The sequence below is a fragment of the Eumetopias jubatus genome, unplaced genomic scaffold (assembly GCF_037043125.1).
Source record: "Eumetopias jubatus isolate StellerSeaLion01/CBP00866 unplaced genomic scaffold, mEumJub1_p1.0 scaffold_3, whole genome shotgun sequence".
Lineage (NCBI taxonomy): Eukaryota > Metazoa > Chordata > Mammalia > Carnivora > Otariidae > Eumetopias > Eumetopias jubatus.
Genome location: NW_028274809.1, coordinates 16,410,128 through 16,434,913, shown reverse-complemented (window position 1 = coordinate 16,434,913; position 24,786 = coordinate 16,410,128). Strand labels below are relative to the sequence as shown.

The window sequence follows — 24,786 nt, the reverse complement described above, 5'->3', positions numbered from 1 at the left end:
GACATGATTTGGGGGTGGTGGTGCGTTCTGTTTTGTTTTGCTTTTTAAGCGGCAAGAAGGTTCTTTGCCCTATTAACACCAGATAACATAAGTTCATTGATACCTTTACGCCAACAGCTATTTCCGCAGCTGTTTGAGATAGACAGGATGAACAGTATTTAATTAAAACTCTGACTGCTGGTTGGAAGAGCCCTTTCCTCCTCGAACAGATTGTTCAGAGATCACGCCAGTGGTTCCCGCAAAGCCAGTGTATAAAAGCTGTGTGTCAAGTGAACAAAAGAGTGGAAAAATGAAGGAATGCCAAAAATCAGCTCCTGATCCATCCTAGCTTTTAAGTCAACTAGGTCTGATAGAGTTAATATTCAATTGTATTTCAAGCTGCACAAAGCTTAGCAGGAACAATTGTAAGATACAGCATCCCTGGGTAATTTCTTTTTCTTTCTTTTTTTTTTTCTTTCTGTTGAGAAACTCATTGTTCTTTTTAGATAATATGGTAGCCCTTGGGACTATAAGAGAATTAAAATTCAACCACAATATGACAAAGTATGTGCTACAATTTCTTAAATTTGTTTGTCAACTTATTCCCTTTGTTAGAAAATTCCCATCATTCACATAAAAGCAAGTCTAAATTGTAATCCGCCTTGCTAGTGAATTTGGAGTTTGGCATTTATGTGCTTTCTAGGGAAATTATTTTTTTAACCCTAATGTGAGAAATCAACTTCACAACAGACTTAAGTGAAATATACGGAATCCTTAGCACTTGAAGAAAGTTCAGGATAAGTACTCTCTAGAATGTGTTCTGCTCTGCTGGCCCTTCTCCTTGCACACAGCAATACTTTCACTTTCTCCAAATTCTAAAGGGATATTTTTTATCTCAAACATCCAAAATGAACTGTACAACAAAGTCTTAAAGCATCATTAATATAAATAATTTCAGTGAAATATATCTCTAAATTTTATAGAATTTCATTCTACAGTTTAGCCTTAGCATTTGATTTCATTTCTTTAATGCATATAAATCTGTATTCATATTGACTTTAAAATCCCTCTGAACAATTGCAAAAAATAATCCTAATAGCACTCTACTTATAAATAAAAAACACCTCCTTTAATAGCAGAGGGGAAAACAGTCCATGTCTCACCACTAGAAAGTTGAAGTGTTCAAAATCAGCAAATGTAACCTCCCATATAAAAGAAGTTTAAAAAATAAGTCTGCTCTTGCTACTTTAGAGTGGAAATGTTATTAAAATATCCAACATGTCTCAATGTTTTAACCTGAAGCATATGTATTTCTGCATTCCCTAAAATGCTTTAATGTTTTTATATAGTTAAATAGAATGGCAACTCTTCTTAGAATCTCCACTAGCACTTCCCTAGGAAAACATGAAAAAAAGTAGAGGAAATCGAATACTCAGATCGAGTACTGCTCACCATCCCAAACTTGGCCAAGCATTATAAATGCCTGCCGTTCTAAAACTTACATTGTTATCTTACTATTCGAACTATATTAAACAAATGTATGCCATAATTCTCACCAGCTCTCCTTCTTCAAACGTGTCGAGGGAGCACAAATTTGGGTTTAAGTCATAGGTTTGCTTATGGATACAGAAAGGGGAGAGTCGACAACTCGAATTGTTTTGATTTGTATGGAGTTACTCGACAAAAATTCTAATGGTGGCTAAAAGTAGCTGGGATCAGATTTCTTCTTTAATCTACAGGTCAAGTAGTGACTTTCTCGCTTATCAAATAAAAATTTTAATTTGCGATTCAAAGTTCAAAATCACAATACATTTGATCTGAGTACAGGATAATCACTAAGAAAAATAGAAACAAACGCTTTCATATGGTAAACAGTAATAGTTATTATATTGAATGTATAAAGGGGTATCATTCCTCATCCTGATGTTTTTGTTTTATAATGTTCAGCTTCTATCTCAAAAGATTGGTAGATATTTTGTAGCAATATTTGCTCATGTGTTTCCACAAATCTATTTAAGATAAAGAAAGCTACAACAAACCTTGAGCCGTAGATTATCAGACACATAAGAAAAATTATGCGCGCAAAGATTAGTTTGGATATTTAATATGCTCTAAAAATTCTTCAAAAAATAAATTTTCACAAGGCATTTTACATTGTTAATTTTGTCATTTGGTCTTTGCAGTTAAGGTTCGCTGTATTTGAACGATTCATAGTCTATTTTCAGAATATATACTCTAAAAAGTCAATATGTAAATGTTGACTTTCGAAATAATTTTCTTCCACAGAAATAAAAGAGTAAAAAAGTGAAGAGAAAAAAATTACTAAAATCTCTTCTTGACAGGCTGTGACATCTTGCCTTGAATTGTTTTCAACGTAACAAAAATATTTCTTATACTCAAGTTTCTGAAATGCTTAATTGCCAAGTCCTTGCAAAAGCAGTAGGTTTTCAGATTTGAAATTACCCACTGTTTAGAAGTTTCTCTCAAACTCTGCTTTTCATGGAAATTTTTAATTGATTCAAATCCGATTTTTTTCCTGTCTATGCGTTTCTTTTAACCCAAGGCAGAAAAATAAACAAAAAAACAAAAAACAAAAAAACTTATTTATCTGATTCAGTTTTTGACAACTACTAATGAGGGAGTTAATTTGCATTTAAAATACAACAGCAGAAACAGATGAAGTGAACGTGGATTCTCTCTCCTCGAGCCCAGTTTCTCGCTTTGACTTGGTCAGCTCCCAGAAATCTCGTGTGTCCCTCTCTGGCCATAGGGAAAAATACCCAGACACAGATGATTTGAAAGAGGGGTTGTTACTGTCCCGTTTAAGCAACTCTAACTTAAGGGGAAACTCTCTAAACCATACCCCCAGAGGTTTCCAGACTCTTCTGGAAGCCACCCGTTTGACAGGAGGTACAAGAAACCATGCATTGCCCAGCGTGGAGGGGGAAGAGGCAGTGTGTCCACCTGTCCAAGAGCACAGCAAGCCTCTGTCCTCACCCTCCCTGTTCCAGCCCCTGCAGGCCTTCCTTCCAAAGACGAGACAGGTAGGAATTTCTTCATCTACTAAGACATAGAGAGAGGCCGCAGGCCTCTCCACTCTTGCCCTGATTTCCCGGCTGCCTGGAGCCCCCCCTGTTTCTTCAAACAGCTGCCTGGGGCTCCCAAGAGTCCGCTGAGAATAGAACATAACCATAGCTGCCACATCCTGCCAGAGCTGAGAGACACCATAGCCTTCACCTCACCGATGCTTCTGTTTCCCAGAGGAAGGGAGAGGGAGGTCCGGAGAGGAAAAGCAACCTGGTGATACTCACGGTTTGGGAGACCTACAAGAAACATCTAAAAATTACCGGACCCAACTTTTATAGCTGAGGAAACCAAAGCCGCCCCCCACCCCAAATTAAGGTTCTTGCCCACCACCCCATATCCCATGAGCGCATGGATGTTCCTCATCTTCTTGTAAGGAATCCGTCCGGGATCCCTCTAAGGGGCTCCCTGCAAGGACCAGGGATGCTATGCGGTATAAGGGCCACGCAGGTAAATTCTCAATAGCTCTGGGTTGCCAGACCCAGACTTTGGCTCCGTAAGTAAACAGGATAAGGCATGAGAAATGAAGAAATATCCCGCAACCCTAACATCCAAGACACAGTGGAGGGAAACGGAGGTATTATTATTATTATCCTTATTAGTATTACTTTGCTCTCTCACACATCTGTGCCAGGCCTTCACCGTGCACAGGGACCATCTCTCCTCACCTCGACCTTTCCTTCCTCAAATCGAACAAGGACAAAGATAGATGCAGTTTTGCAGGACCCGAAGCTTTTATAATTTAGGGAGCCCCTCGTGAGAAGTAAAAACCAACGTATCTTCATTTTGCCACATTTGCCAAAACCTAATGGCGTGAAGATGTGTGGGGTCCCTTCCAGAGCCCAGAAGCGCGCACACAGGTGAGGATCCCTGAAACTCAAGGTCCATTCCCTCTATGGTGAGCTCACCTCCGACAGGGACTCCTCTTTCATCCTCCACTTGAGGGGACCTAGGGGAGATGTAAACTGTTGCTGCATACTTGTGTCTGCTGTCATTTCCTAATACTTACAAAACATTGATCAGGTCTAAGTGCCAACACTGGGGGCTCAGCAGGAATCTGAGACTGTTTGATAGTTCACAAACATGACGGCTGTTTCAGAACCCCATATATCATAGGTGGAATAAATCCCAGCTATTCTACGGGGATGTTCATGGCTTATATCCTCCAAAGCAAAGTGTTGCTGAGGCTCTCCAGGACCCCAGCACTGAGAATCTGGGAGTCTCTGGCCTTCCAGAAGACTCCTGGAAGTGATTCAGTGCACTTTCCAGAAGCTTTTCCAGCCCACAGATCCATCCTGGCTGCCCCTTGGACCCTAGTCCCCTTGAGGAGGGGAGCCTCATTTCTTCTGAGCTCTGACATCCGTCCAGGTGCCATTAGAAGTATGAGAGCTCAGGGCGCCTGAGCTCTCAGGGTGAGAGCTCAGGGTGAGCTCAGGGTGGCTCAGTCGGTTGAGCATCTGACTCTTGGTTTTGGCTCGAGGTCATGATCTCATGGATCATGGGATCGAGCCCTGCATCAGGCTCTGCGCTCTGCAGGGGGTCTGCTTGAAAATTCTCTCCCTCTGCCCCTACCCTCCTTCTCTTTCACTGAAATCAATCAATCAATCAATCTTTAAAAAAAAAAAAAGTATGAGAGCTCAAATCAGATGCCTGTTCCTTGGAGCAGGTTATGAGCTCTGAGGCAAGATGGGCCCCACAGTGCCCTCCCAGACCTTTCATGTTCTTCTGGCCCTGCTCTTTGCCAAGAAGCCCAAAGAACACAAGCCAAGGCTCTTCTCTGGCACCCGGGAAGTTTGGAAAATCCATCTGTGATGAAGAATGTTCCTGGCCTCACCTGGACCTGCCTCCTCCTGGATAGCTCACCGGTGTACCATGCCCTGGGAGATCATACTCACCAGCAATAAGCTCCCTCATTTCAGAACTAGTCTTGCCATTCACCGTAAAGATAGGATCTACAAGGGTGTGTTTGAGGGGCAACAGAAACCTATTCCTTGCCCCCCCCCCAATGGTTTCCTTCCTACATGGATACCTGGAATTCTGCCATTAGGGATTCGTTCCTCCATGTTCGGTTATCAGCTCCAAGGGTCCTCTTGGAAACTGCCAACATCCCAGGGAGACGTAACCAGTTGAGTCTCGATGTGAATGAGGAAGAGCTTGGTGGAAGCATATGTTGTGTGTGTGTGTGTGTGTGTGTGTGTGGCGTAGGGGTGCACAAGGGGAAGATAAGCCAGATGGGAGCGCGATAGGGTTGGGGACACAGGGAACATGGGAGACAGACCTCCTTCTTTTTACCCGAGGTTAGCCCAGAGAGGCCTTTGTGAAAGGAAAATGGTGGGGCGCGGGGGGGACATTTTCAAAGGATTTGAAAGGTGGAGCATGGGGGTGAGGGAGATTTTCAAACATCCCCGCAAAAAGCCCAAACTTCTTCTGGTAATATCATTTCCTATAAACTCTACTTTGAGTGACAGTTCTATTTTTCCTAAAGCTTTTCCAAACGGATTTTCCAAGTACCAGGAATTTCAATGTGAAAGATAGTCATTGTCTTTCCTAATGAATTTAATTTGGGTTTTCAATTTAAAAAAAAAAATAAAAAGGATTCATTTCAGGGGAAGAATTGTTAGTTTAAACCAGTAACATTAAATTATAGTAATTCAATAAAATGATAAATTTAGACAGCAAACAAAATTCAGACCGAATTTGGTTTTCGACGTCATCTGTATTTTGTAATAAGGAAATCGGTCCTCTTCTTATCTGCCCAAGGTATATGGTAATACTCCATTACAAAGAAAAGCCTGCACCGTGACTTAGTTTCAATTTCCCTGAAAAAAGGAGAGACCACGTGACACAAGAGTGTGCCCGGTAATGAGTCCTTGCTGCGACCTGCAGAAGATCTGTAGGTGCCCAGCCTCCACTGACCACTTACTGAGCCTCTGAGGAAAACAAGGTGAGGTGGTCTTCCCAGCCACCAACTGGCTTTCAGCTCAGGAATGCCCTGAGACACACCAGCTGATACTTTCCACAGGCAAGGAGAAGACATTGAAGAGTCGAGGCCCAAAAAGTTCACTGAGAAGAGCCCAGAAGCAGAATCCCAAATAGGCCAGTTGAGTTTCCACCCTGGCCTCCATCTTGGAATCCATTCCCTGGATGATGGGGGGCCTGCCAAGACCCCAGCATCCCTCCAGCCCCTGGACTCTTCAGGCCGGCTCTCTGCAGTTTCTGACCTGATGCTGAGATCCCAGTCTCACATTTGCCATCTTTTTCTCAGACAAAAATTCAGCAAGTATTCAGAGCTTGGCAGGGCCAGTGACCACAAGCAGACATTGGCTTCCAGTAAGAAATTATAGAAGTTGCCTTTCTGCTGCTCTCTGATAAATGTGTGTCGTGCGCACACAAGCCCCGGATGTGCCCTGTCTGCACAAAAGCCAAGCGAGTCTACCACCTGGAAAGTTTCCACACTGGATAGCTTCCCAAATCATATTTCTCCCTGGTTGCTAGTCTCCCACCCCCCACCCCCCCACCCCCCCCCCACCCCGCTCCCAGGCGCTGTGAGGAGACCCTCGTTTATTTGCAGGACTTCCTGCAATGGACTCCCAGCCCCTTTTAGAAATGCTCTGAGAAAATGTTAGAAGCTCCAATCTTTTTTCAAAGAGAACCAGTGATTCCAGACACTGAGATCCCATTCATTTGCAAATCATGAAATGGAAAGTTATTTCCCCCAATGAACCCATGGGTCCCTTTTTATTTTAAAGAGCAACAAATCTACAAATCAGGAGAGGGAGCTGCTCTCACACCTCAGTCCCTGTTCGCTGACAAGGAGCCAGCCCCCTGGACAATGCTCTCCCTTATACCTATGTGGGGGTGAACGACGCGGGGATGTGTCAGAATCAGACCCACGTCTACTCTGCCGACGTGGGTCTGAAAACCACATTATTTTCTCCGGTCTAAATTTCTGTTGAGAACATCACAGCAATCTGACAAACAAATCAAAATTTCTTCCAAATTAACCCTCCCTAGGCCCTCCTTCTTGTGTGAAGAGCTGCATAGTTGTGCAGGTAGTAATCAGATGTCACAAATTATGGGCCTGATTCAATCCAAATTATGCAGCACAGAGCTGGGGGTAGGGGGAGGGAGAGCTGCTTTTGATTCTTCTCAGCTCTTTACAGATGCTTTTAACACCAGGCCTGTTTACACGTCCAAACTGACTCCTTCAGATTTCCATAAGCAAGTCAGAGGGGAAACAAGGAGAGAACCCAGAGCACCCATCTAGCTACCTTCTAAGGAAGCACAGATGAAAGTTCTGATATGAGGAGAGCGGACCTTCCTGCCTTAGCCTGGCACAAGTGTGCTCGCACACTGGCGGCGAGAAGAGTCAAGACAGAAGACTGGTTTTGTTTTTCTGTTATTTTTTTAAAAACCAAATCAAGATCCTGCTTTTCAAAAATAAATCCTTAGCTCCCAGCTCGTTCTCCTATTTCTGAAAAGCCCATTCCTAAAAAGGAATGACCTGAAACATTTACTTCATAGTATTTATTGGCGTTCACCTCTTCCACTTTCCCAGGAGGGTTTGGAGAGGGTTGTTTTTCTCCTATGGTTGGAACATGGTTCTTTCTGGCTCATTTCACAGACTCGGACGTCCAGCTTAGGTAAGCCAGGTACTCAGCAGCATCAACAACTGAATTCCTGGGCATCAGATTTAAGGGAAAATAGGCTGAAATGATTTGAGGGAGGCAAGGTATGCGCAAAAACATAAAAAGTCCTTTGTGCATAGAATGGGAATGGATACATGCCCCTTAAAAGTTTGTAAAATTAAAAATCAGCCTTTACCAAACTCAAGAAACCCCGAGAACACCAGGCCAGCCCTTCTCAAAAATTAGAAATATAAGACCCTATTTTATTATTCATGATCTGCTCTCTTACTAGTTCAACCCTGATTTGGTGACCCTGACAGACAACTTCTCTTTTGTAACTAAACAATCAGAGTAAGTTGCCTTGAAATTGTTATAAAATTGTCCATATTTTTTCCAGCACAGACAGAAAAATAGCTAAGAATGCTTATCATAAATATGTTAATATATGATGAGGGGGCAGGGAGTGAAATGAACAGTAGACAAAAAATAAAATAAAATAAAAAGAGGAACCAAAAAGTCAAAGAAAAAAAGTTTTCCTTGGATTTAGAGAATGTTCCATTTGGAGCAATAACAGATTAGAGGAATTTCCAGAGGATAGTCACTGTTGGCAGAACCACTCCCTAAGCAGAAATTTCAAAACCTATGCTCTAATAAATGTACAGTGGTAGAGAAGAGTGTTTCATTTTTCTCGTGCACGTGGCCACAGGCAAACACGCTTCTGTACCATGCTTGCTAAGCATCCCCGTTTGTTCTCAACGCAGTACCAAGATTCCACCAAAGCTATCAAAATTACAAATGCCTTCCCTTTGTCCTTACCATGGACAAATTATTTTACAAAGAAACGCACACATGTGCCAAATGGTGTCGTTGGATTGGAAACTACCTAATGCTAAATAAATCATCATTTGCCAATGCAATGGAATACTATACAGCTGTACAAACAGGCTGTGGAGGCCACCAGACCCTGATGCAGACTAATTGCTGAGATATAGCCTCAAGGGGGCGGGGAGGGGGAGTGGGAAGCAAGGCACAGAACAGTTTCTATAGTGGGCTACCAGGTGCGCAAAAGGAGAGAACATTTTTAAGAGAGGGGAAATATAATTATTTATGCATAGACTCTCTAGAAAGGTGACCAAGATACTGAGGGACAAAGATGGGAAGAAAACCTGTTACTGTCCATCCCTCTGTACCTTCGGAATTATGTAAGAGTGAATGTTTTACCCCGCCAAAATAAACAGGATGATTCAAAGATGAAATCTGACCAAGTATACATTTCATTTGAATGTTTGCATCCACAAGAGGCCAATCCTTGGAATCAAAGAACACTTCCCTTTTGAGGCTGAGAGTTGGCCCCCATAATCCAGGAGTCCTCCTGCATCTCAAAGCCTTCGGGGTGGGGGTGGGGAGGCAGCAGGGTCCAGAAGGAAGGCCCCGTGGCTGGCCAGCAAGTTTTTATCTGTTCACTGGGGGCCGCCAACCAAGGCGCCCTGGCGGCCTGCCGGCCGCCTAAGCCCCAACAGCTGCATAAACTTGCTGTGCCCCAGCCTGACCTATTTCGGAGACAGGTCAGACCAGTGCATGCGGGGATAAGAAAACAACCTTCCTTCTCCGCAGTGGCTATACTAGCAAGCTGCTCCAGTGGGGGAAACGCGGGGCAGGAGCTCTCCAGACCCCTGAAAGCCTCACAAGCCAGGCTACTTTGTTTTCAACTCTTGCATTGCACCGGGGATAACACATAAGTCCTGAGCTTTGGGAACTGGATGGAGGGAAGTCAAATAGAAAGGTTGTTGAAATGTATCCTCCAGCTTAACGAATGCTACTTTGGAAAGTTTCTTTAATATTTGTGAACTCAAATTTGATAGGAGGGGGGTTAAGTAGAATCATGCACAAAAAAAGAGGAATGTACACAGTCTCACGTGCGAAGCTAAGAAGATATTTAAGAACAATGAAGTAGCCTCAAGAGGGAACAGATTGAGAAATTGTGCAAAAGCAATTCTGTAAAATGAAGCATTGCAAAGAATTTCAGGAGTACGAAGGCATGCATGCATGAGCCCTATTTTCAAAAAGCAACCTGTTTGTCAATCTCTGATGGAGCAAAAAGAACCTGTTGAAAAACAAACAAACAACGAAAGAAAGAACAAAAGAAGGAAAGAGAGAGAAAAGTTTAATTTGGAGGACTCTGAAAAAGCCAAGTTAATCTAAGAGAGAAAAGTAATCTTTGTCGAAAACTAGGAGAAAATAATTTAGAAATATCTTTTGACATCTCAGTGAATGGCTTTAGAATTTTGTTATTTTTCTTATCTGGTAAGTCAATAAAATCTATTATATTAAATAGTTGCTTGCAAACTCAATTTTTTGACTCAGTGAAAGTGAAGTGTGTGTGTGTGTGTGTGTGTGTGTGTGTGTGTGTGTGTGTGTGTTCCTTCATTGTTGCTCCTAAGCCCTGAATTAAGCTTTTATCTGCCTTTGGGCAGAGCCCATCTGCCAGCAGGCTGGTCACTTTCTGCATGTTCAGAGGGTTTTCTCCCCCAGGATTTTGAGTCTTCCTATGATACATGTAATTTGTGCACAACTTGCATCTTCTCATTTTCTTCTCATATCGCCCTGGGAAGTTGGTATGATGTGCCCCATCTTATAGATGTCAAAACTAAAGTTCAAGGGGTCACAACTGAGATGTGCTTGGTCGTAACTTTAGAGCAAAATAAGATTTGCAAGAACAGGCCACTTTTGCCTTGGGTACTAGGCTCTTACAGTGCAAGCAAAGGCAAGAAAAGGGACTTGGGGGTGTGTTTAAATCAGAACAGACAAGAAACGCTCAAATGCTTTAGTGAACCTCAATCAGGAAACTGGCCAAGTAGGGATTCAGAAAGAAGAAACCTGTTGCTTTTCTTATAATAAAATGAATTGGACCAATTAATTTTCTTTAGTTCATGTGAAGCTCAACCATGGTAATTGAGACATACACACCCACACACGCTCACCCCCATTGGCCAAGATTTTCTTCATCATGATAATATATTTGAATATTGAGAGAATTTTAAAATACGGTTGAAGATAGACTCTATAAGTCTACAATTATTTTAAAATAAAATGTATTTTTAAAGCGATAGGCCCTATAAGGGAAATAAGGAAGCTACTACTATGTCTACACAAGGCCCAATTGCTTGTTGACTGGGTAAGTTATGTCTATTCTAGGGTTTGCCAAAGGAAAAAAAAAAAGATAAAAGATAAAAGGGGTATGTTGGCATATCTGTGTACCTATAAAATCACCAGCCTACAAATGTAGGCTTTCTATTAAAAATGCAAATTTGTATGTCACCATATAAGTATTCCCTAAGAAAGTACACAAAAATTAAACCGATCCCATGTTACACTATAAATTGCAAAGCAATTAACTTTCCTTTCTGAACTATTCTACCCTGACTTATTTATTGCTTCCATCTAATGACATAAAGGCAGGGACATTTAAATCTGCAGTTGTTTTCAGAAATATGCCTATCGGCCGATTACAAAAAGTTCTGAAAATTTATACTTAAGCCTCCATAAAACTATACTGTTTGAACTCACAATATGACCCCGGACATCTTGTAATGCTAAAAATCAGTGGTATTTCCTCTCCCTCAGTTCCATGTTGGTCAGCCAAGAAGAGTCTCCCATCCTTGTTCACAAAGCATTTTGATTAGCTATTTTTAAATGGAATCTATCGATTGGCTCCTAGAACCGAGATTTTGTTACTATACTGCTGTAGACGCATTAAATCTGGCCAAAGAAAAGTATGTACAGTCACGAAATCCCTAAATGGGTTGAAGGAGATAAATATCCAGCTAGGTTGTTATTGCCTATTATGAGTTCTAATTTGTTTTACTGAGGAAGATTGACTTCCCAATCACTGCAGTAAGGAGGGCATAAAAACTCAGACTACTTTGATCAAGTTGCTTCACCCCAAAGAGAATAGATTCTTTGTTGTTGTTGCTGTTGTTTACTTAAAATCCTGCAGCAAAAATCTAAATGCTACAAACTTTGCTGCATGCAATGTACAAGGTAAAACTCTTTCTCAGGATTTTCCTTCCTAGGAGAAATGTGCATCAAATCAAATTCTAAATTTTACAACCCCCTTTAGTAATATACACTTTCTTCTTTAAAGAGAAGTGGCCACTTCCGTAGCAGAAGTTATCTGTTTGTCTTTTCTTAGTTTTTATCAGGAAGGATTAGGAAAACGGACATTGAAGGTAAGAGTTCATTGAACCTTTCCTCAAGCATCCTCAGCAACTACTTTCCATGGTTTTCATATTTTCTTTTAACAATGGTGAAGTTTCTAACTCATCTCCCTCAAATAGATGTTTTGTAATGTTAATGGGTATTTTGATAACTGTGCTTGTTCCTTCCAGTTACAAACTGAAATTATATATATTCTGGTTATTTAGGAGCATAATCCTAACACAGATAATTTGAGAGAAAGGTTTCTTAGAAGACAGATGTTCTGATTCCAGCAAAAGTTCAATGCTACTGGGGCTCAGTGTTTGGCCCAACGCTGTAAGACAGAGCTGAGAACTGAACGGTGACATTCTCCACCAGAGACCAGCAGCAATGGGGCAAGAAAATCTTTCCCAACAGAGCAGAAGGTGGTCCCCTGTTCCCACCTTGGTGTGCATCTTCCAAAAGAAGGGCAACTTCTAAAATTCCCTTTTACTTTCTCTGATCACAGTTCCTCAGCTAAAGGCAGCCAGTTCTTTTTTTTTTTTTACAATAATATCAAAATCGTATTTAATCTTTCCCAACTTTATTGAGAAATAACTGGCATGAGCCAGTTCTTGAGTCAGTAATTCTGCCTTGGTACTGAGATCGGGCCCAATTTAGAGTCGATTCTGCTGCCCTCCCTGGCAGTATATGAACACATAGCCTGGTACCCAAGGGGGGAAAGTTACTTTAACTCCATATGTATATGGAATATACATGTACATGTGGAATATGCAACAAAGAACTCTCTAATGCTGCATCTGGACCCGGGACAAGGTAACCAAAACAGATCTGAGCTGACTCACCCTTCCAGCTTAATCCATTTCAGGCAGTTGCTCTACACAGAAATGATTGGGACTATATCAAAGAACATTTGAGCATAGGTCGAATATTAATTAATCGGGAGATTATAATAGAATATATTTGAAAATATCCAATAGTGGTTCTGTATGTCAAGACTCATCTTGTTCAAGAGTGAACAAGAAAAAATAAAAATAAAATGAAATAAAGATACAGCCCTATGCACAATTATTTAGTAGTGCAATGAGCACAGTCAGAGAAGGGGATTCAGGAAGACAGATCCATGATGCACATTTGAATATCCAAAGCCTGAATCTGGCATAAATTTCACCTCAGTGATTTGTTGGCATTTGCAAAGTAAGCACAGAGATGGTATTTCCAAAAAGAGCCCTTGCAGGAATTTTAGCTCTCATAATAAAAGAAAAAAAAATCTATCCAAATATATTGAATTCTTAAGCTAAAAAAAAAAAAGGCTAATAGTTCATCTAAAAATCAACGGCCAAAAAGTCATAAAATCATTCAGGGAAAGATTTTTCCTAGCATTCAACAGTAGGGCTGAATAAGAATTGGGAGGCTATGCTGTTACCTCAAATTCTGATGACTCTAGAAGTGTAATCCATTGGACAAATGAGCTTTTATTTTGTGCAATGGAATAAAGTTTACTGCCAGCATAATCCATAGTGACGAACTTACAAATAAACCCTAACAATGTACAAACTATACACACAAATACATGTCTACTCCTACATTGTAAGGGGTTGAGAATATACAGGAGACTCACATGACCACCTATAAACACACAAAAATATAGAAACACATGTAGAGAAATGTAGTCAGTATGACTCCCGGTTTCCCGTGTATTTAATTATTCCCCACTCAAGTTTTAGATAAAAAATTTTCCTTTACATCATTCCAGCTTAGAAGGCAACTTTGGCGAAAGAAAGTTCCATATTTAAAAATTTAGGGACATGCAGATAGTAGCTTCCATGCCTCCGGCCACCCTCCAAAAATGAGAATCTATTTGATGATAAATTCACCATCTTAGCCTAAGCTCTAAACAAGAAATCACCATAGGATAATTAAAAACACCCCATGAATCTCTTCTCTACAAACCTACGACATGTAACTGGTTTGGGTTCCTATTTCTTAAAGAGAATTTGGTCAATCCTCCTTAGAGGTTTCAGAGGAAAAGGAGGATTTTCCAAGACAGATAAGTTGAAATGATCCCGCTTTGATCTCTGTGGTTAAGAATCCCTCACAATAGAAGATGGCCACTGAGGGGCCGCGATCCTGGCCTTTTAATGCGTAACAATGCTATCAACAAACAGCTACTTAATCAATATTTGGCCAGAGCTGCTGAAAACTTCCTTTTCAGATTTTAATTCCTAGTTGTAAAACAACCCCAGAGCGGCCAGTGAGATAAGGCATTAAACTGACTACTTAATTGTCTGTTAGTGTCGTGTTAGTTATATATGTACACTCTTAATGGTTCCTTAATCTTTATTTACCCGCATAAATAAGTTACCTGTCTAGAACCCCACCGAACTGAATATCTCTGTCCCCAGTCCTGGACAAACTCTCACTCTTTATTTGTTGCTGCTGTTGGGACTTTTAATTTTCGTTTGCTTTGTGCACGACTTAAACATTTAACCTCGTGGTTAGGAAGGATTTCTTTCTTTCTTTCTTTCTTTTTTTGGTCTACAAAATATATTTATTCGTGGATATTGCAACTGGGTTCAGTGGCAACGCTCCTATTCACCTGATTGATTTCTGCACATCCCACTCTCCTGAACCGGGGCGCACTTGCTGGTTCTGCCTCACCGCCCCAGCAGGTTTTATTGCGAAGCCCTGGGGACTCTTAAATGACCCTTCAGTAATTATTACGCACTTGAAGCCCCTACGTCCCCGTTCCGGTGCTATCAACAATCAAATCAAGCTCCAAAATAAACATACGATTTCAAGCATTAATTAGAAAATCTGCATGATTTCAATAAGGCTAGAAAGCAAACATACAGCAGCCAACCAAACAAAACAAACAAGCAAAAAGGAAAAACCTACAAGACCCAAATTCTGGTGGTTTGCTTTTCTTCTTTCGTTCTTTCGTTCTTTCTTTCTCTCTTTTTCTCTTTCTCTCTCACTTTCTCTCTTTCTCTCTTTCTTTCTTTCTTTCTCTCCTTCCTTCTTTCTTCCTTCCTTCCTTCTTTTTTTCACCATCTGAACAGAAAAACCGTTACCACTACGTTCCTGAAAAAAACGCAGCGTGGCGTTTTAATTTCAAGTTCTGATATTTCCAATACATTTTTAAATGGGTGCTATTTCCTTGCTGAGTATCGTAAGGGCTTCAGAAAACATAAAATTCACTCAAAAGACTAGAGGCGACATTGGGGTCAAATTTGGGATTCTGACAAATGGACTTGGAGAGTGGGCTGTCCACTTTAATAAAGGTTCCGATGCCACAAACCTAAGATCTTATACCCCATGATTTCAGTCTGTGGGAAAGTTCCTCCCCCGCCTCCCTTGCTTTGCCTCGCGCCAAAATGTCCTTCCCTGCTAAGTCGGGGGGAAGAAACGGCCTTCCGTTTCTTTCGACTTCAGTAGCCCCCGTTAATGATAAAGTGCTCCTTTCATGATTCCGTTGGAAATGAAAAGTTTCAAGGGCCTTTAAAACTTCTGCGTTTTTAATTGCTTTCTCTTATGCCCCGCTGAAAAGCTGATGTCGTCCTAGTTATTTCAGAAAAGCTCACACGTGTACAAACAAAACGGGACTCGAGTAAAACTTCTGTCACTTTTACCTTCTCAAATTAAAAAAATAAATAAATAAACCTGCTTTTCATAAATGTCAAATAGGAAGGGAGAGAGATGAACGGAGTAGAAGCCTGAAGCGACCTATGCTTGGGGTCTCTTAGCCTAATCTTGGAAATTGTTGCAAACCTCCCACGCTCACTAGTGATTTTTAAAGGGGGACAGCGAAGTCCTATGAAAGTGTATCTCCAGCCCCAATCAAAACATCAATTGGGTAATCTGGCCTCTCTCCCCCTGCACTCCCGAGCTACCACTTCAAAGCCGCTGCAACAAGTCAGTAATTGTAACGTTGCATCTAAATATTTAAGCGAGAGTCTTGCCGTCGCGTGTCCCATTTACAGTCCTCATCTGTCCTCTAATTCCATTACGGCACAAAGCAAAAATGTTTCCTAAAACTCACAAACAGGAAAAGCGTCACCCTGCTGGAGGACGGGGACGAGGAGGAGGAGGAGGAAGAAGAGATGAAGGAGCAGTTTCTATTGATTAGTCACTGCTTTTGTGTTAAGGGCTTTCTTTAAAATAAAAAAAAAAAATGGGGGGAGGTTGCAGAAATTTCACTAATGTGAGCCTCAGGCAAGAGAGAAAAAAAAAAGGAGAAGAAGGGGGGGAGGCGGGCTGTGTCTAGATGAAAGTGAGAAGGACATAAAGGAGGCAATTGAGTCGGCTGCAGCCCGGCGAGCTAAGCTTCGAGCCGGCCGGAGCGCAGGGGAGGGGGCGGCGCGGCGCTTTGGCGCAGGGCGCAGGAGTGGGGGCCGACCCATTGTGGCGGCGCCCGCGGGCCCGCTCGGCCGCGCTGGGGGAGGAACAGAGGCGCCCATTGAGTGGCCGCAGCGGAGGCTGTGCCCACGGCCCCCGATGCTGCGACCGGGGCCTGGCTCCTCCGACTGCGCCTGTTCCGATCTCGGTGCTGGCCGGAGGGCCGGGACTAGGCGCGGGGGGCGGCGGGGGGCGGGGTGCTGTCCCTGGCCTCCCAACCTTCTCATTCCACCCGGGCAAAGGAGCTGGAAGGATGGACCCAGGAGGGGTGCACAGCGTCTAGTGCGCGTCAGGGCGCAAGGGCCTGAGCACACCGAGGATGCCCGCTGAGCAGCTCTTGGATTGGGCAAGGGACAAGGGAAAAGTTGAGAAGGTAAAAGGGGTCACCTAGGAAAAAGGCCAAACACTGGAGAGAAAAAATGAGAGCAGCTCTGACGTCTTTCAGGGTGCCTCTCTTCCTGTGTCCTAGAGCCTGACAAGCAGAAAGATGTCCCCCGGAAAGCCAGTCTTAACATCCCCCCCTCCTACCCCCCAAGGAAGCTGGAACCTCCGGAGAGAGCGAGTTGCCCTGCTCAGGGCACCCAAAGGTCCTTTCTTGGCCAGCCTCTTTCCTCTCGGCCAGGGAGCTCAGGTCACTTTATCAACATTCATTCTATTTTACAAGCGGGACAGCCGGTGAATTTGGTGCTCAAACAACAGAGGTTTGTTTTTTTTTTTTTTTTGAGGTTTCTAGACTTCCCTTTAAACTACACTTCACTCTGTCCTCTCTCTGCCCCTCTTGCCCTCCAGGGCTTATCTGGAAAAGGAGCTAGAGCCTCTAAAAAGAGGGACACTGCATCTTCTCTGACAACCCCAAATTAAATTAGGCTTCAGCCTCTGCGGAGTGTGTGTGTTTTCAACGTTACGGCCCCCGCTGGGGAGAATACTCTGATTTTAAAAATGGTAGCAATTGCCCTTGAATGGCAGCCGGCCCAGCTAGATGGCCCAAAAGACTAGAAACATTTTGTAGGTGAAATAGCCACTTTTTCCACGCTGGAGAGTCCATAAAACTTCCTGGCGCAGAAGCTATTGGAGCTCATTGAATAATTCATCCCTCATTGCAAGCCCATAATGTCTATTCTCAGCCCTTTGTGGAGCTGTTTTCTCTTCTTTTCTCCTTGAATTATAAAAAGGTTGCCTTCCTTTGTTCACATCAAGCTGCTGCGAGCTGGAGCTTTGTCTAGGCCGAGCTAAAGTGTGAGTTTCAATGGACTCTCCAGGCTTTGTCTCCCAAGTTCATCTCCAAGTGTAGATTGTGTAGAGAAGGCCTTCTTTGTAAAAGCTGGAAAAGTTGTACAAATGTTTGACCAGCTCATTTGGGGCGTTTTGTCTCCTGGGCCTCGGTTGCCTGTGCTGCCAGGGAGAGGCCGGTCTGCCTCCGGCGCCTCCAGCAACAAGTAGCAAAGCGGTGCTACCCCCATTCTGCTTCCTGAGCCTCTCCAATAGCTCTGGGCTTCTTGCCCCTCTGCCCACAGGGGCCTGTTGGGTTTGGGATTGGCTGGTTTCTCTCCTTCCTCCCTCCCCAGTACCTCTCTGCTGCATCTAGGCCTGGAATAAAAGCCGGGGTGTCACCTCAGACACTAGAGCAGAAAAGCACCCCTCCCAAAGAAGGGGCTTAAACTAAGACCCTGTGAGTCCCCTGCTTTTAAGGAAAGCAACAGCCTATGTATCTCCCTGCCCAGCCTGCCGTAGTTTTTGGTGTCTTTTCCTGATTGCCCATGTGTCCCAGAACATGGACGCTTCTGTTGATCCCTGAAATCAGCTGTTTGGGTTTGTCACATCTAAATCTAAGTGTCTCTTCAAGGTCGTGTATAGATTTTGCATTGGTTTGTAAAGCTGCTGCCAGCCATCTGGGTTGGGCAAGGAAAGCAAAAGAAGTGACCAGCTTTCCACCCACAGTCCTACTCTGGAGGCCACCTGCTGAGGGTACAGACCCAGCTGGTCACAGAGGGTGTCCAAGCCCACCTGGAGAGCCACCTACCCTTCCAGGGCAAGTCAAAACTCAACTCCACCCACCAAAGCCCTGGGCCCTGAAGGGGCAATTCAAGGTGTGGCAGGGATGCCAGGCGCCTCCCCACCCTCTGTGACTTGGAAGAGGTGTGACCATCCCCAGGGCCAAAACTGCAGAGTGGAAAACTGCTGCAGGGATCCCTTTCCGGTTCAACTTCCATGGGTTGGCTTTCCTTTTGGGGAGAGGGGGACACCTTTAGATTCTCCAGACCATGTGTGGCAGGTATAAGGGAAGTAGGCTGCACTTATGGCTCCAAAGGAGAGACTTTCTCTTGATGATGACAGGTCACAGCCAACAAGGAGCAGGTGGCCTTCACCTTTGGGTGGAGACAGGGCACCAACACCGTGGCCCCAAGAACCCACATCTTAGGCTGATTTTCCTTCCTAGACACACACACAGAAATCAAGCCCCATCGCATTTGAAAACCAATTTATAGCACAAAACAACCAACTTACATGTATGTGTGTATGATGTATTATGTATGTAGTTATAAGGCAGTCAACGTGGTGCAACTCTGGGGCCCCACTGCCCCCAAAGAGTTTTGAGTCCTTCTCTCCCCACCCCTCCTCTAATAATGGGAACCTCTCTGAAGATCCGCGCTTTTCCTTAGGGCACAAAAGTTCCTTCAAACACCCCCCCTCCCGAGGCTCACAGACTGTCCCCAGCTCCTCAAGCGCCCGGTCCCGCACACCTGAGGGCAAGAAGGTAGCCCTGCACCAAACCGCAGTTCGCAGTTCTAGACTCCGAGGAGCTGAGGCTGGTGCAGATGAAAGACTTATAAAGTAGAAAAAGAAAGAAAAGAGATTTTTGTTTTAATTTCAGGTGCATCTCTGGTCTTTCACTTGAATGCTCTTCCCCGGGTGCAGTGGATACGAGCAAGGAGGGACCTTGACCCGAGCCGGGGCTGGCCCGCGCGCTCAGGCCCGCGACGTCAGAGCGCGGACGTCGCCGAGGCGCGGGCCCTGAGCGCGCTGCCCAAGTGCGCCGCGGCTTACCTCGCTCGCTCAGGATGCCGTCGATGCTGTGTTTCGCCTTCTTCTCGCTCTCCTCGGCCTCCTTCCTGTCCAGGTCAGCCTCCTCCTCTTCGCCTTTCCCGAATTTACTCCTCAGGATGCGGCTGATGGAGCTCACTGGAGGCGGGAGGAGGGTGGGAGCGCCGACGACTGAGCCTTGCCAGGCCGTGCAGGAAGGAGCCCCCGAACCCCCAGCCCGGACCCTAGAGCGGCTGCCCTGCACAACTCGCCTGTCTCTTGCATCTTGGGGCATCCTCGACCTTCTAGCACCCCTTCAACCTCCCACTCTAACCCCTCACCCTACAATCCGCACCTCCAAGTTAGACCCGGCAACTGCGGTCTCTGGCCCTCTCCTCACCGCGGGAAGCATTTCCTTTTTTCACTCTACAGCCGGGGCTCTAGGTCTCCAATCTAAGAGAATTCTCCGGCCAGCCCACCCAGCATCCCCTACCACCACCTGGGTATTAGGCCTCCGCGGTCCGCGTTAAGGGAGGAAGAACCACAGCGGACCCGTCCCCTGCAATTCAACTTTTTTTTTTTTTTTTTTTTTGAGGCTATAAAGGGTTTAAATTTCAACTGCAGAATCGTTTCCTATTGTAAAAAATCAAAAGAAAATGCACTCTCCCCCATTTATTTTTTCCAGATTCCCGTCTGGTAAACAAATCCGTACTCTGAAATATCTCTTTCTCGCAGGGGGGAAAGGGAGTTTCCTTTTAATTAAAAACAAACTCTCCCGCGCGCCCTCGCGCTCGCCCCTGCGTTCGCCCCTCTTCTCCCTCCGCCTCCTCCTCCCTCCCGGGCCGCCGGGGGCGCCGGATGGTCCCTGGGACTCTCGGGAAGAATCCGGGCTGTTGCCGAAAACTCCCCTCCTTTGCGCACAAGGCAGAGCCTCAGCTGGCGCAGCACCATCTCCCTTCGGTTGGGGTTACCAAAACATTTGTTTCTCTTTAAAAGGGAGCATCAATATTAATAGACGCCTGGCCTTTGCCTTGCGTTTCCTGCCTTTGCCTCCTCGACAGAAATCCTCTTTGGGGAGCCCTTGGCGGTCTCTCAACCCCAGGACCAGCAGCTCAGCCCCCTCTCGGTAAAACACCAAGAGCGCCTCTGGCTCGTGACTATTTCAGGGCCCCGGGAGGGCCTGCCTCCTGATCGCCCAGATCGATCTTGGGGTGATTGTGGCTCCGATGACCCGCCCGGGGAATAGCGTCTGACTGCCGCACCTCAGGAAGACGTTAATGGGCCTGGTACCTGAGGGCACAGTGTTTCGATCACAGACAGCGTCCTTAAGTAATTTGTCTCGAATTTCCCAGCTGAACATGCCCGGGTTCTCTCTTTTGTATTCCTCAATTTTCTTCTCCACGTCAGGCGTTGTCACCTGCTTTAAGAGAACAGGCAGGCAGGCGTTGGTACCCAGTACTCTGGGCCAAATGTGGTGGCCCCACCGCCTCCAGGCCGAAAGGGATGCTCCATCTTGCACCCCCAGAGAAGACCCCTTGTCAGCAAAAGGACCCCAACTCTCTGAAGAAGTTTACTTTTAGAAAGGGGTAGAAGTGAGATCGCCCCACCCCTGGGGACCCTCTTCCTCTCTAGTTAAGCTTGGACAAACAGGATAAATTAGGAAGAATTATAACAACTTGGGGTAGGGGGGAGGGTGTACTTTCTGATCCCTGAAAAGAAAGAAAGTCAACTCCTTACACAGAAACAACATGAAAATGAAACTAAAAAGGAGAGTGTTTGAAAGAGAAGCAATATTCAAGTTAGATCTGCAACTTGTACTTCTCCCCAAAAAACACAAGATTTTAGCTAAATTGAAGAACAGAATGAAATGCAAAAGCTGATTATATGGGTTTTAAAAAATTAATCAGAGTGGATAACAAATATGGATAATTTGAGAGAATAGCTTTTTTTTCCAATAAAAGGAGTTTCCAGAGATTCTTGGAGAGGTTGCAAGGGGATCTGGGGCGGAGGGAGGGAGGGAGGATGGGGAGCAGGGTGTTTGGAAGTCTTCAGTTTACCAGAACCCTCCTTTTGATTTTGCCTTGTGGCAACTAGAAAATTATATTGGATTTTCCCCACATCTAGAAGAAAAGACAGACCCTGTGTAATCCCCTCCCACTGAGCCTTAGCCAGTGTGACTCTTTCATTTTTTAAAAGGAACCAAAATAATTTGAGGGTAGTCCCAAACTGCTTTTTAAATGCCAAGTCATCTCCGCTCATTACAAAGAAAACAAATCACCCTAGTTTTTGACTCCCTGAAGACAATTTGGACTGGAGGAGATTGGGGACAGAAGGTGGGAGAGAAACCATTAGAAAACCAAAAGTGGCTCCTTAGATTAGGTTTGGCAAGGGCAGTGCAGTGGGTGGGAGCTGGGAAGACTCTTGGGGAAGAAACCAGCAACAGGTGAGCACACACAGCTGCATGCTTTAGGGGTTTGCTTATTAAAATAATTTGATGAGTATTCTAGAGTTCTGGCACATTTTTAAAAATGCTATAATATCTCCTTTGCAAAAAGGCTGGAGTTTCCCTTAGCATTTATGGAGGAGCAGCGGCCCAGGCAGCAACCGAGTCCTCCCACCCCCACCACACACACACACACACACACACCATAAGCCCCTTCCCAGTCTTGAAAAATAACTCCTTGGAAGGCCCCAGTTGATAGGTCTTGTCCCCTGCCCCATCTTCTCTAACCCAGGAGACCACAGGCCGGGAGGCCTCCAGGGCCAGGCCCCCGCGCTCACCTTGGGCTTGCTTCCGCCAATGGCACCAGGACGGATGGAGCCAGTCTCCTGGTACCTGCACAGGATCTTAGAGACGCAGCCGTGGGACACACGCAACTGGCGGGAGATGACACAGGGTCGGATTCCGTGGTGGGCCATCTCCACGATCTTGTGGCGGATGTGGTTGGGTAGCGGCCTGCCGTTGATAAATACACCGCCAAGCTGGTTGACACGGCCCTGGCCGAGGGGAGTGGACACTGGGGGCAAAAGGCGAAAAGAGAGGCAAAGGGAAAGTCACTGCGGGAGAACAGACAGCAGCGGGAAACATGAGCCCACCTAATTTCGCACTCTTTCCCACAATCGGCATGTTACAGCCCAGCACTGAAACTGCTCGACCGACATCCGGCTGCCACCCACAGACGCTTTTCCAATCACATCTGCTCAAATTATTAAGCAATTTCGGGGCACATAATCTTGTGTGAAGGGAGCAACAAGGGCAAAATAACTTGCCCCAGAGAAACTGTCTTCCTTTTGGGTGAGGAGAAAGTGGAAACTTTGGGGGTAGGGGAGACCCTGCGGCCAGTATCTTGAGGTTTGCTCAAGAAACAGCATCCTGGCAGAGAGAAAAGTTTACCCAGACGCCGGCCTTCTGAAACTCCGCTCCCACCAAACCTTGCTCAATTGGAACCCCTCCCTTACTAAGGGAGTTGCAGGAATTGACAGCCCTTGGGGCATCTGGCTAAGAGTGGAGCTGCCAAAGGTCAAAGAGGGTCCCAAAAGGAGGCCTCAGGTGGCAGCACGTGTCACCTGTTACAGCTTGGGACAGAGCCGACAGCCAGGTCTGCTCACGGACCCCTTTACCTCCATTCATGCTCTGGCTTTGACATTCTACTCTAGACCCAGCCTGAAGGGCCAGCCGGCTGGATCGGCATCCCCTTCGGGCGCTCCAACCTCACAAACTCTCCAGAAGGGCTCGAGCGGGAATGCAAGGCTTCCTGCCTTGGGAGTCCCTTCTGGATGACTAACCCCCAAAGGGTTATGGAAACTTCGAGAGGCCACTTGAGATGAATGGAACTCTAATTAATTAATCAATTAATACTAAAAATTCCAAGCACGATGCCACGGAGTGCCTGCTACTACCCGTTGAGCCGGCAAGAAGATTCTTTCGGAACTAAGAGCTTAGCAAATATGGTTGCTGCCGGGACAATTTTGAGATGCCTCGGGGTGGACAAAATGTGGAGAAGTTGCTTTCTGGTGCTCAGGAGCTGGTTCATCCCTTCCCCACCAGGGCATTTCCAAAACAGCAGAAGAAAGTGGACTGGCCTGGAGCAGGCCTGGCAGGCAGGCTCCACAAAAATTCGCAGAAAGAACTGCGCTCTGTTTGCAGGGAGAAAATCGAGTGGAGCTCTCGTCCCAACTGTTACCTCCTGGGGTAGGGGTGCCCAGGGAATGGGTTCCCTGGGCACGCCGAAGAAGCCGGTGGAGACCCTGGGTAGAGTGGAGCAGCCCGGCTACGGCCCTGGGCAACGGGCGGCAGTGGGGCCCTCCCTTACCTTCCAGAGGGAAGCCGCTGCGCGGGTAGTTCTGCCCCGGGCCCGGCCGCATCATCCTGGGCATAGCTCCGGCCAGCGTGGTCATCCTGGGGACAGCTTCGCTTGGAAATTATATCCAGGTGAAGGCGAAATAGAAAGGCAAGCTCGGCGCTGGCGACCCTCAGAAACTCTCCGGAGCGTGGAGAGCCCCTCCCCAGAAAGGCTGGAGAGAGAGGGAGGGACGCGGGGAGGAGGAATGCTAGCCCAGAGCGAGGCTCGAGAAGGAACCGGGGAAAGGGGAGGGCAGGGAGGCCCCAGAGTCCAGGATCGCGAGCCCAGGGCGGAAAAGTTTGGTGCGAGTCTGAGCAAGTGGCCCTGAGGCTGGGGGCGCTGGGGAGGGGGCTCCGAGCGCCGCGACGAGCCAGGGAGGGGGGTTGGGGGCGGGAGCGCGGCCGGCCTGAGTCTCCTCCCGTCGTGACACGGAGTGCGGGGATCCGGGCTCGGGAGCATTTATTAGTTCTTTCACCCAAAGCTTGGTCAGGAGCCCTGAGCTGCGATTGGCCGACGGGGAGACCGTCCCGGGTGGCAGAGACACGCGCTGATTGGGCGACAGCGGCCACTTTCTCTTCCCATCCGCGGCGGTGCCAAGGCCTTGGCCGGCCCGGAGAGGGACCCACGCTGCGCCCCTTCCCCGGAAGAGAAGGGCAGACCCGTGGAAACCGGGAGAGACAGTCCGAGGGAGATGGCAGCTGCAGAGAGAAGAGGAATCCCTATTTCTCTTTCTCACCCTACGTGTGTCACTCTCTCCCTGACTTCCTATTTCTTTGTCTCTGTCTCTCGCTGTGTATCTCTGTGTCTGTCTCTGCCTCTATTGCTCTCATTCCATCTCCTTGTCTATGTCTATTTTTCTGTGACTTTTCTCTCTCTCATCTTTCTTGGTTTACTACCACGGGAGGGGGCGCAATTCCAATAAGAAGGTACTGGGAGCCCCCTGGATGTGTGTAGCCTTCCTTCCTCTGGTCAATGTCCCTTTGGCCTAGGTTTGTTGTAGGGGGCCTCCTGGTGGGGTTCCTCCCAGGAGGAGTCCAGGGTGTGCTGGTAACTGCTTTTGTCTTCTCTGTCTGGGAGCAGGAGTAGTGTGAAGCTTAGGCAGCCATGGGGAGGCCCTAGGAGTCACGAGTTGAAGT

General features: G+C 45.9%; 1 protein-coding gene across 3 annotated transcripts in view; it reads right to left on the bottom strand.

Annotated features, from left to right (window-relative positions):
• PAX3 (paired box 3) overlaps positions 1–23,705 on the bottom strand; it is a 93,890-nt gene extending 70,185 nt beyond the window's left edge. For 2 of the 3 annotated variants that reach the window (XM_028105301.1, XM_088022025.1), the window contains exons 1-4: positions 23,621–23,705; positions 22,089–22,324; positions 20,598–20,727; positions 19,332–19,466 (exon numbers count right to left, since the gene is read on the bottom strand). In XM_028105301.1, coding sequence (XP_027961102.1) covers positions 19,332–19,466; positions 20,598–20,727; positions 22,089–22,324; positions 23,621–23,705 — 586 coding nt within the window. The remainder of the gene's footprint in view (positions 1–19,331; positions 19,467–20,597; positions 20,728–22,088; positions 22,325–23,620) is intronic. The other variant, XM_028105302.1, reaches the window with a different exon arrangement.
• Between the last annotated feature and the right edge of the window lie 1,081 nt (positions 23,706–24,786).